At 36.6% G+C, this 12,285-nt stretch overlaps 1 protein-coding gene across 3 annotated transcripts in view; it reads right to left on the reverse strand.

Annotated features, from left to right (window-relative positions):
• LOC110286769 (Scm polycomb group protein like 2) overlaps positions 1 to 12,285 on the reverse strand; it is a 126,435-nt gene that overhangs the window by 56,082 nt on the left and 58,068 nt on the right. For all 3 annotated transcript variants that reach the window (XM_085837928.1, XM_085837927.1, XM_085837926.1), the window contains exon 9: positions 6,113 to 6,196. In XM_085837928.1, the coding sequence (XP_085694054.1) occupies positions 6,113 to 6,196 (84 nt within the window). The remainder of the gene's footprint in view (positions 1 to 6,112; positions 6,197 to 12,285) is intronic.

Consider the following 12,285-nt stretch of genomic DNA (forward strand, 5'->3'; position numbering starts at 1 on the left):
AAAACAAGTTCATCAAACACTGTCATGGCCTGAATATGGCCCTCTGCACTATCCACTCTAATCTCTATGAAAAAATCCTAGTGTCATCTGATTTCTAATTATATTCACATGTTACAATGTTTTCTTCTGTTTAAGTTCCCACTTCTATCTCTCTCTGCTCCATTCAGTAAATGTTCCAACCTTTATACTAAGCTTAAAGGCTGTCTCTGGAAGTGAGTTTACATATTCCATTGCACCATCTTAAAATTATTTTGGGGCCTGAGAAAATGGTTCAACATTCAGTACTTTCAAAAGCCCTCCCATAGAACTTGAGTTCAGTTTCTAACACCCATATCAAGTGGCTCCCAACTGCTTGAATCTGCATTTGCTGATTATCCAATGGCTTCTTCTGTCTCTGCAAATGAATGAATATGTAAAAACACACATGCAGACACACATGTACAGATAAATTGTAAAAAATAATTTTTATACTCCTAATTCCTACATAACCATATTCAAGATGTTGAAATGCTAAAAAAATGACAAAGGACTCAAAAGTCCACTTTTATGGATTATTAATAAACCCAAAGTGAGTATAAATAAGCAGGTAAAGAAATTCAGCTGTCAGTTCCAGGATAGAATGAGATTCTCAGCAACTATGATACAAAATGTATCAGGCAGAGGTTCTGCAAAGAAAGATCCAGGTAAAGAAAAACTGAAGAAATCAAAAATTGAAATCAGTGGATCACTGTTCCCAGAAAGGTAGAAAAAGTAGGAATCAGCTTGGAGATGAGAGTTTCAGGTCAGATGGAGGACTGTATCACAACTCATCTCCTTCAGCGGAAATCACCGGTTACAAAGCACGTATTTGTGTAATGATGAAAGTCTATAACAAACCAAATGTCCATAGGCACATTTATAAATGCTATTGGAAAATGACTGATGTTAAGTACATTCACGCACACGTACGTGCACGTGCACGCACACGCACACACACACACACACAGACAGAGAGAGAGACAGAGACAGAGAGACAGGGATAGAAAGGTAGAAAAGCAAATGACAAATCCAAGCATGAAATTGTAATGCTTATTCTAAAAATATCCTGTCTCAAGTTTATGTAAACATTGCTCACCATTTATTCTCTTAATTGTCAATAAGAGCTGATCAGTCAATAACTGAGCAGGGGAAAGATTAAGGCTAGACTTCAGATTCCAGGAAGAAGTGAAGAGAAAGAAAGAGGAGCAAGGATTCACCACATGGAGAGGCTCCCAGAGATACCATGAAATAACACCTGGAGCATAGAGAGCAAAATGAATAGTAAAATGCAAACATCTTGGAGATTTGGACTGGGAGGTAGTCAGATTAGCTTAGAGGACTAAAATAGATTAATAATTGCTCAGCTATTGTGCCACAAAAGCTTGATTAAATAAATCTTATAGTCTATATCTCATTCACTTGGGAGCTAGGCAGGATAAACAAGAATCTGGTACTAATAAAAGTGATTTAGCAAAGTAGTTTTAATTTTCTGAATGTATCACATACTTATGTGGTGGAAAAACCCAGCTAGAACTCAACTTGAAGCTTCACCCTTACTAGCAAGGGTTCACAGTACTAAAATATACTACAGACACAACCACAATAAGAAAAAGATCGTCAGCCCCAGACAACTATGAACCCTCTGAGCTATAATAACTACCTACTTTCAAGGTATGCTAACTGACACAATGGTGGTAAGACTGTTATGGAATGAATTAGTTTTTCGGTAGACTTAAGTAAGACTCATCCCATGAAATGGAACCTATAAATGACATTGCCAATGGGACAAATAACCTATGAAAAGATAGGACTGGGGCTCTGGGGGAAAATGTAGCACTGCTATACTGGTAAATACAATAAAGTGATTCATAATGAAATATTCATTCATCTTTGCATCCCTCAAGCTTTATCAGAGAAACTTCATTCAGTGGATGGTAATGAACATAGAGACCTACAAGTGGACTACATGGAAGAAAGTAAAAGACATTGGACTACTCAACCGGTTGTACATGGCATGTCTGTATTACACCCCTACTATCAAGGCTCAGGAATCTATGTGAAAGTGCAGGAAAAAATTAGAAGAATCATAGACGGTAAAAAGTATTCAAAGAGACAGCGTTTTCGAGGCTAAGCAGGAAAGATGCATAAGTGAACTCACAAAGATTGCAAAAAAAAAAAAAAGTATAATTGTAGAAGATCAAGGCTGACAAAATTCTAGAATGAAAAGAGGGGAAATAGTAACAAATCTCAGCACTAGCCAGGTACTGCTCTGAGAGAAGATCATATTTGTTCAGTGGAATAACACTGTGTATCACTCTCAGAGAGGCCTGTTCAAGAGTAGTCTGAAAACACATGCACAACTCGTATTTTTATGTGTTCCTCTTAATCTCCTTTTATTCAAGACATGCCTTTTCTATATAATAGTACCAGCTGTCCTTGAATTTGTTTTGTAGACCAGGCTGTCCTCAAACTCACAGAAATCCACCTGCCTCTGTCTCCTGAGTGCTAGGATTAAAGGCATGTAAAACCAGGCTTTCTCTACTTAATAGCAGAAAAAAAAAAAAAAAACAGGAAATCAGGTGAATAGTGAGGTATGGAAAGATCCTGGAGGAATTGGGAGCAGAGAGAATATATGAACAAAATAAACTGTATCAAATTCTCAAAGAACCAGGACATCCTGAGTTTTGCAGGCAAATGAATGGAACTAGAAAATATCATCCTGATCTCTGTGCACCATCCCTGCCAGAGTAGAGTCGGCCTTCAGGGAGGGCTCTGACCCCTGGACTCAGGTGAGAGTGCCATCTTATATCCCGGGTCTCTCAGAGATTAGTCCACACTGGAGGATGTGGAGAAATAGGAAGACTCCTCCACTGCTGATGAAATTGCAAGCTTGTACAACCACTCTGGAAATTAGTTTGGCGGTTCCTCAGAAAATTGGACATAGTACTACTGGACAATCCAGCAATAACTCTCCTGGGAATAGACCCAGAAGAAGTTCCAACTTGTAATGAGGACACATGCGCCACTATGTTCATAGTAGCCGTATTTATAATAGCCAGAAGCTGGAAAGACCCCAGATGTCCCTCAACAGAGGAATGGATACAGAAAATGAGGTACATTTATATAATGGAGTACTGCTCAGCTATTAAAAAGAATGAACTTATGAAATTCTTAGGCAAATGGATGGATCTAGAGGATATCATCCTGAGTGAGGTAATCCAATCACAAAAGAACACACATGATATGCACTCACTGATAAGTGGATATTAGCCCAGAAATTTACAATACCCAAGATACAATTTGCAAAACACATGAAACTCAAGAAGAAGGAAGACCAAAGTGTGGATACTTCATTCCTTCATAGAATGGGGAACAAAATACCCATGGAAGGAGTTACAGACACAAAGTTTGGAGCTGAGATGGAAGAAAGGACCATCCAGAGACTGCCCCACCTGGGGAATCCATCCCATAAACAACCACCAAACCCAGACACTATTACATGTGCCAGCAAGATTTTGCTGACAGGATCCTGATATAGCTATCTCTTTTGAGGCTATGCCATTGCCTGTCAAATACACTAGTGGATGCTCACAGTCATCTATTGGATGGAACACAGTACCCTCAATGAAGGAGCTAGAGAAAGTACCCAAGGAGCTAAAGGGGTCAGCAACCCTATAGGAGGAACAACAATAAGAACTAATCAGTACCCCTCAGAGCTTGTGTCTCTAAGTTGCATATGTAGCAGAGGATGGCTTAGTCATCCATCAATGGGAGGAGAGACCCTTGGTCTTGCAAAAATTATATGCCCCACTAAAGGGGAATGCCAGGGCCAGGAAGCAGGAGTGGGTAGATTGGGGAGCAGGGTGGGGGATTTTGGAAGAAGAAACTAGGAAAGGGGATAGCATTTGAAATGTAAATGAAGAAAGTATCTAATAAAAAAAGAAAGAAGAGCTGGGGGTGGTGGCACAAGCCTTTAATCCCAGCACTCAGGAGGCAGAGACAGGCAGATTTCTGAGTTCAAGGCCAGCCTGGCCTACAAAGTGAGTTCCAGGACAGCCAGGGATATACAGAGAAAACTTGTCTCAAAAAACAAAAAACAAACAAAAAAAGAAAAAGAAAAAGAAAAGAAAGAAAGAAAGAAAATATCCTGGGTGAGGTAACTCAGACACAAAGGACATGCATGATATGGACTTCTAATAAGTGGATATTAGCCAAAAGAAAAAAAAAACTACAGAATATCCAAGATAGAGTCCACAGAATTCAAAAAGGTTAACCAGCCAAACAGTCTAAGTGAAACTGCCTCAATTCCACTTGGGAGGGAAAAGAAAACAATCACAGGAAGTGGAAGAGAGGGAGGTACCTGGGTAGGAAAGGGGACATGGAGGAGAAGAGGGGAACATGATCAGGTATTAGGTGAGGGAAAAGGACTGAAGCATGAAGGGCCAACAGAAAGAATGGAAACAGGGAACCTCGGGAGGTAAGAGGTGATGGGACCCTCCAGAATCTACCAGAGACCTGAGAAGTGAGAGACTCTCAGGACCCAAAGGGAGGGACTTTATTTTTTATTAGATATTTTCTTTATTTACATTTCAAATGCTATCCCGAAAGTTCCCTGTACCCTCCCTGCACCCTGCTCTGCTACCCACCCACTCCCACTTCTTGGCCCTAGCGTTCCCCTGCACTGGGCCATATAATGCTTGCAAGACCAAGGGGCCTCTCTTCTCAATGATGGCCGACTAGACCATCTTCTGCTACATATGCTGCTAGAGACACGAACTCTGGGGGTACTGATTAGTTCATATTGTTGTTCCACCTATAGGGTTGCAGACCCCTTCAGCTCCTTGGGTACTTTCTCTAGCTCCTCCACTGGGGGCCCTGTGTTCCATCCAATAGATGACTGTGAGCATCCACTTCTGTTTTTGCCAGGCACTGCCATAGCCTCACACAAGAAATCTTGCTGGCATATGCAAGAGTGTCTGAGTTTGGTGGCTGATTATGGGATGGATCCCTGGCTGGGATAGTCTCTGGATGGTCCATCCTTTTGTAATTGCCCGACAAGGTAGAGAGGGAACTTATAGAACCCACCTCCAGCAGATACACAGGGCATCAAGTGAGAGATGGGGTTGCCATACCACAGTCAAAAACTCTGACCCATAATTGTTCCTCTCTGAAAGAACTGCAGGGAGAAAAATGGAGAAGAGCCTGAGGAAAAGGAGGTCCTCACTAGTGACAGGCCCAAAGTGGGATATAACTCAGGAGGAGGCTTCAAGGCCTGACACTATTACTAAGGCTAAGGGGTGCTCACAAAAAGGGATCTATCATGACTGCTCTCTGAAAGACCCAACAAGCAGCTGAAAGAGTCAGATGCAGATATTTACATCCAACCAATGGACAGAAGCTGATGTTCTGTGGTTGAATTAGGGAAAAGCCCGGAAGAAGCTGAGGAGGAGGGCTACCCTGTAGGAGGACCAGTAGTCTCAATTAACTTGGACCCATGAGATCTCTCAGACACTGGACTACCAACCAGGCAGCATACACCAGCTGATATGAGGCCTCCAACACATATACAGCAGAGGACTGTCAGGTCTGAGTCAGTCAGAGAAGAAGCACCTAACCCTCAAGAAACCAGAGGCCACAGGGAATGGAGAGGTTTGGTAGGGTGAGAGTTGGGGAGTGGGGATATCCTCATGGAGACAAGTAGGGAAGGAGATATTGGATGTGGAACATTCAGAGGGAGGACTGGGAAGCAGATAAAATCTGGAGTGTTAAAAAAAGATTATATAAAATTTTTAAAAGTAAAATTAAAATAAAAAGAACAGCAATTTAAAAAGAAAACAAATATTTTAAACAAAGGTACTACTTAAATTGAAGTTATAGGTACATCAGAATTTCATATCATCAGGAAATAGTCTAATTTTCTCAAAAGTAGGCTTTCATTAAGTAACAAGCATAATTTACTCCTCACAGTGAAAATCTCTAGCAATTTAACATTGGTCTACCTTTTGTATTTGTTTTCTTAAAACACCAAAGTCTTTCCTTTTGAAAGCACCAAACTATTATTCAATGTACAAAAATCATATTGTGAGACAATCACCTGGGGCCTCTTCTTCATTTCCCAAAAGAGCAGTTCTAAGTCTCCATAGTCTGGTCCTTCTTTTGCGCCTTGGTCTTTTTTCAACTATTTTGAGAAACAAAGAGAGGAATAAAAATTATGGGCACTTAAAAGTTAGAACAAATTATATTTCTATATTAATGCCTAATATTAAAGATTCTTATAAGTTATACACTAATATATTTCTATCATAAAAAGACCACAGTCATTCTCATGTAATACGTAAGTTTCCAATTAATTTAGATACTACACTACTAATATTTTATGTGAAGTTAACTTGCCAGATTATGTCTATATATTAACAGTTTAAAAACAGATATTGCAGTAAACATGCATCAATAATTTCTTTAATAGAAAAACATTTTATATAGCATAAATTACCAATTCTAAATAAAAAATTTTATTGCTGATATTACACACATTTTTGATACATGATAGAATTTTATAGATAAGGGTATCTATATTAAAATTAGATATCAAATAATCTAATGATGTTTCTGAAGGTCTTAGAAGAATAAAAACAAGCCAACTAAATATTTGCAGAAGGGAAAATGACTAACCCTAAAATTACTGAAGCAAAAAGCAAAAAAAAAAAAATTAAATATTTACTTTATTGAAATATAAAAACTGATAAACCTTTAGTTACACTAACCAAAACAAATAAACAAATCAGTAAAATAAGAGATGAAAATGGTAATATTGCAATATAAAGCAACAAACTCCAAAGGATTTGAAAATACAGAATCAAGTAATGAGGGTAAATACATTTTATGTTCACTTTTAAGAAGGCTTACAAGTAAACCTCAAAGGACTACAATTTAAAGTAGTGGTAAAAACAAGCATCATTTTTTTTCTCAGTAAGCCAATGTAGTGATTTAATTTTCCTCCCTGGATTTTGTTGATAAAAACATTTATCTTGGTTGACCTCAGTTATTTTTGAATAAAAATAACTAAGTTTTCAATTTTATAGGCTTCAACCTTGAAGTGAAAAATTCAACCTTTATATACTTTCAAGGGGAAAAAATATGTACCAAATATTTGAAAGATTACTTTCTGGCAATTTCCTAGTAATTACTGCAATAAAAGGATAAGAATATCTAAGTAAATAAAAAAATCAATACAATTCTATAAACATGAAAACAAAATGCAATGCATGTTCTGTAAGATGTCTCTAGTTGGTCTCTATGAGTATAGGGAACTAATATTCCGTCTCTAGTTGGTCTCTATGAGTATAGGGAACTAATATTCCAATTATTAATTAAAATATTCTAAAGCATATATAATAAAATATCAGCAAAGAAAGTGTTAAATCTAAAAAAAGGGATTCTTCATATAAAACATCCAGGAAATCTGGGACACTCTGAAAATTCTTAACCTAAGAATAATAGGAATAGAAAGGTTAAGAGTCCCAGCCCCAAGAACCAGAAAATAGTTTTAAAAAATATTTAGAAGAAAAATTCCCCAACCTAAATAAACTTGACTATAAACACACAAAAGGCTTACAAAATACCAATTGGATTGGACAAGAAAACAAAATCCTCCCACCACATTATATTCTAAACACAAAATCTGCAAAAAAAAAAGAAAGAAAGAGAGAGAGAGAGAGAGAGAGAGAGAGAGAGAGAGGAAGGAAGGAAGGAAGGAAGGAAGGAAGGAAGGAAGGAAGGAAGGAAGAAAGGAAGAAGAAAGAAAGAAAGAAAGAAAGAAAGAAAGAAAGAAAGAAAGAAAATATTAAAAGCAGAAAGGGAAAAAGACGAAAGAAAGAAAGAAAGAAAGAAAGAAAGAAAGAAAGAAAGAAAGAAAGAAAGAAAGAAAGAAAGAAAATATTAAAAGCAGAAAGGGAAAAAGACCAAATAACATCCCAAAGGTAGAAAGAAAGAAAGAAAGAAAGAAAGAAAGAAAGAAAGAAAGAAAGAAAGAAAGAAAGAAAGAAAATATTAAAAGCAGAAAGGGAAAAAGACCAAATAACATCCCAAAGGTAGAGAACCAACCCGACAGTATTAATGATACTTTTATGGTTGCAGACAGGAACCTAGAATAATTGTCTCCTGAGAGTCAAAATAGATAAACAATCTAAACACTTCTGTAAATAACAGCAAGAATAACTATTTTAGAGAAAAAAACCTATTTGATATAAGCATAATATTTCACTTACATAGGAAGGAATGTAACTTTTGGAGTTGTCATACAGCCTGCCCTATATCTGTAGATCTGACCACCAATAAACTAAGGAAAAAAATCTGTACCACCAGTGAACATATACAGACCTTTGTAATTATTTCTTAAATGACACAATACAACTATTTCTGTAGCACATTTGGACTAGGACTAAGTAGTTTAGTGATGATTTAAAATACAAAGGATGGTATGCATAGATTATACACAAATACTCTACCACTATATATAGAACTTCATCATTCTTGGATTTGCTATCTCTAGAGGCCAGAGAACTAGTCCTTGAGACTGAGGGATGAATTAACTAAAACTAATAGATATATAGTCTCACTGTCAGCAATGAATGTTAGAATCCTCAAAACTTCAACTCAGTCTCAAGCAATCTCAGAATTTAAAGGTATATTATTTTATGTATCACAGGTAGAAGTCCTTCAGAAAACCTGTTGGCATGCCATAATGAAAAGGTCTCTCTGTTGTCCAGGTAGTTAATTTCTGGAAATACACAATACTACCTACCTCTAGTCACAAGAATACCCTCGGTCTGTATGTTTTAGCCATCCATTTACACATATACAACACAATTCCACAGATTATCACATATTCTTTATCATCATCTAAAGACTTCTGGATACTAGTTTTCCACTTTGCCTTCTACTTTTCTACAGAGTCCTCAACAAGAAAAAAATTTCTCTCCTTCCTTTCTCATTTTCAACTATTTATTATTTATTTACAAACTGATTTTACAAGGAAAAAGAACTAAGCTACAATAGAAAATTAGTTTCTAAAATGTAGTGGTAATTGTCCAAGTTTTTAATTTAAAACTTGGTGGATCTTGCATCAATTTCCCAATTCTAATCAGAAGACTTATACTCACTTCCCACTTGTCTATCACCTATACTCTACTACTATAATAATAGTAACAAGTCTGGACCTTAGCTCCTCTGTCATTTTGATGATCTATGTAGATGCCCATCTAGGAACTAGCAACATATTTTCTAATACTAAAAGTATATTAAATGCAAAATAATTATATGCCGTATTTTTAATAATCAGATTGCTGTTTGTTTTATAAATACAAAGATTTTTATGGTTGAAATAAGCAAAGACTGATATTTCCCTATATCTTTTAAAAACAACTTTTCAAAGTTACTAATCAAATAATAGTGATAAAAGTTTCAATAAGTAATATTTAAGGCAGGACTGTCTGGAGTAACTGTAATCTTAGGGTTATCTTGAATAAAAACTAACAAGGTAGACAATAAATTTATTTCACCAGACATTAGTTACAATATAAAGATAATTCCTACCTTTATGAATACCCCTGAAATGCAAGCTGCTGCTCTATTTCCCATTAGGGTGACTTAGGTCCCACTTCATAGCCATACTCCTTAGCAGGATTAAAACTGAATTTCTGGAGAAAGGGACTTACCAACAAAGTCTAAGTTGTCTGAGCAAGCCTGAATTTCTAGCAAATGGGGGTGGAGCATTGTAGATTTAAGGAAGGGGGAGTGAAAGGAATAGATAAAGGGAGTTGGTAATGTAATTTGTATATTGTCTGTGAGCTGTTGAGACAGGGATTATCAGTCACCTGCTCAAACTCCCTTAATTCTTGCATTCAGAGAAGGATCAAAGGTTACCCTGGATCAGAGAATTTGGAAGGAAATGAAAATACACAAAATCTAACTACCAATCTATTGTGTCTACCAAGAAAGTTACCCCTGTTTAACCACATATTCTTTTAACCAAGACATTTTTAATAGCCTTTATGAGAACTTCAATATATCAGAACACAGAACCCAAGTAAGATTTAAAAGTAGAGACACGCTTGTAATTACTTTAATATTTAACTGGAATATTTAAATCAGAGAAGAGACTTTTAATTACAATCTATTTCTTTGCCTCATAATAGCTTTCTTGTTCACACAATCAGAACACTTGATCCAAGTTATTCATATGAAACAAAAAAAATATCATGCTTCAAATTTCATGCCTTTTCAGTTAACCATTTAGATTGATGGTATCTCTAGCAATTTCATTTATACCTAACAAAAAGAATGTTTAATGTACAAAGTAATATTAACCTATTCTGAATTACAAATTTGGATGTTTAGATGTCCAACAAGACTGACACACTTAAATTTTGTTTAAACATTTTTCCTGAGAATTTTAAATGTGCATAAACTGTATTATGATCATATCTGTCTTGAACTTTTTATTGCCTTCATTATATACACCTCTGCCATTTTCTGGACTACCTTAAAAAAAAAAACCTACTTATTGCAGGTTTTTAACACACATAGTCCTACAGTAATGAAGTTGGTAAAGTCATGCTTTGTTTTAATGGAAAAGAATGTTTATAATATTTGAATAATACAAAGTCAACCTTTACACAGTACACAAGAGACCTCACAATGGGTGCAAAAATTACTTATTTTTTTATTAGGTATTTTCTTCATTTACATTTCCAATGCTATCCCAAAAGTCCCCCATACCCTCCCCCCCACTCCCCTACCCACCCACTCCCACTTCTTGGCCCTGGCGTTGCCCTGTACTGAGGCATATAAAGTTTGCAAGACCAATGGGCCTCTCTTTCCACTGATGACTAGGCCATCTTCTGATACATATGCAGCTACAGACACAAGCTCTGTGGGTTAGTTCATATTGTTGTTCCACCTATACAGTTGCAGACCCCTTCAGCTCCTTGAGAACTTTCTCTAGCTCCTCCATTGGGGACCCTGTGATCCATCCAATAGCTGACTATGAGCATCCACTTCTGTGTTTGCATAGCCTCACAAGAGACAGCTATATCAGGGTCCTTTCAGCAAATGTGTATGCAATCAATGGTAAAGTCATGCTTTAAAAGGTATAATCTTGAGCATAGTCTGGACCTAGACTCCCGACACATATGTAGATGTATAGCTTGAGATTCATGCAGGTCCTCCAGCAACTGGTTCTAGTGCCGTCCCTGACTGTTGTTGCCTGTTTGTAGATCCTGTTCCCCTAACTGGGATCCCTTGTCTGGCCTCAGTGGGAGAGGATGCACCTAGTCCTGTAGTGACTTGATGTGCTAGTGTGAGGTGATACCCAGGGGTGGCCTCCTTCTCAGATGAGAAGGTGAAGTGGGGATAGGGGAGGAGCTGCGGGGGCACTGTGCACTGGGAGAAGAGGGACTGATATCAGGATGTAAAGGGAATGAATGAATGGATGAAGTATATACAAATCTTAATTTTGACATTTAAAGAAGTAAAGCATAAGTTGTAGAACATACACTGTCCTTTGAACAAAGAAAATAGCAACAATTTCTAGGATTTTTGCTGAGGGGGGTAATAAAAAAAGAGCAAAGAATAAAGCTGATTCTTATTTGGAAATTAAAGATGTGAAATACTTCTTGAGAGAAAAACGTTGAACACTTAAGGAGAAAAATCCTAAATGCTACCTTTCCAAAATAAGAAAAGACTACATAAAAGAATCAGCTATACATTTTTAGGAGATCAAATATGGATATCAAAGTCTATTCTCTAAGATTTTTAATTAAGAGAAAATAGAATTTATACATTCCTGCATCAAAGAATATAAGCTTTCAATGAAATAGCAATTAATTGAAAGATAATTATGGTTTTCATTTTCATCATTCTTTTACTTTACCCTTAGGAACAGTGCATATGAAAAAGCAATTCACAGCTCCATCCTGCCGAGTCTAGGTTTGCTCCATCCTTCACTTTTCCTTTTGGATAGAAGGAATTTTACCATACCCTAGAGAGCCTGCAACATTAGACCCAAATCATGTGGAAGTTTACTTCCTGCTCTCTGAGATAGTTTATAATGTTACACTTAATTAAAGAATCATATTGCAAGACAATAACTTGGCACAACTGAAGACTATTATTACAATCAACAACATACTAGTATATAGTAAAACAAAGAAATTATTGGTTTAGGAATTATTTAAGTTCAAATTTTATTTATATAGTTTAGGATTA

The sequence above is a fragment of the Mus caroli genome, unplaced genomic scaffold, assembly GCF_978045245.1.
Source record: "Mus caroli unplaced genomic scaffold, Mus_caroli_1 scaffold_5, whole genome shotgun sequence".
NCBI lineage: Eukaryota > Metazoa > Chordata > Mammalia > Rodentia > Muridae > Mus > Mus caroli.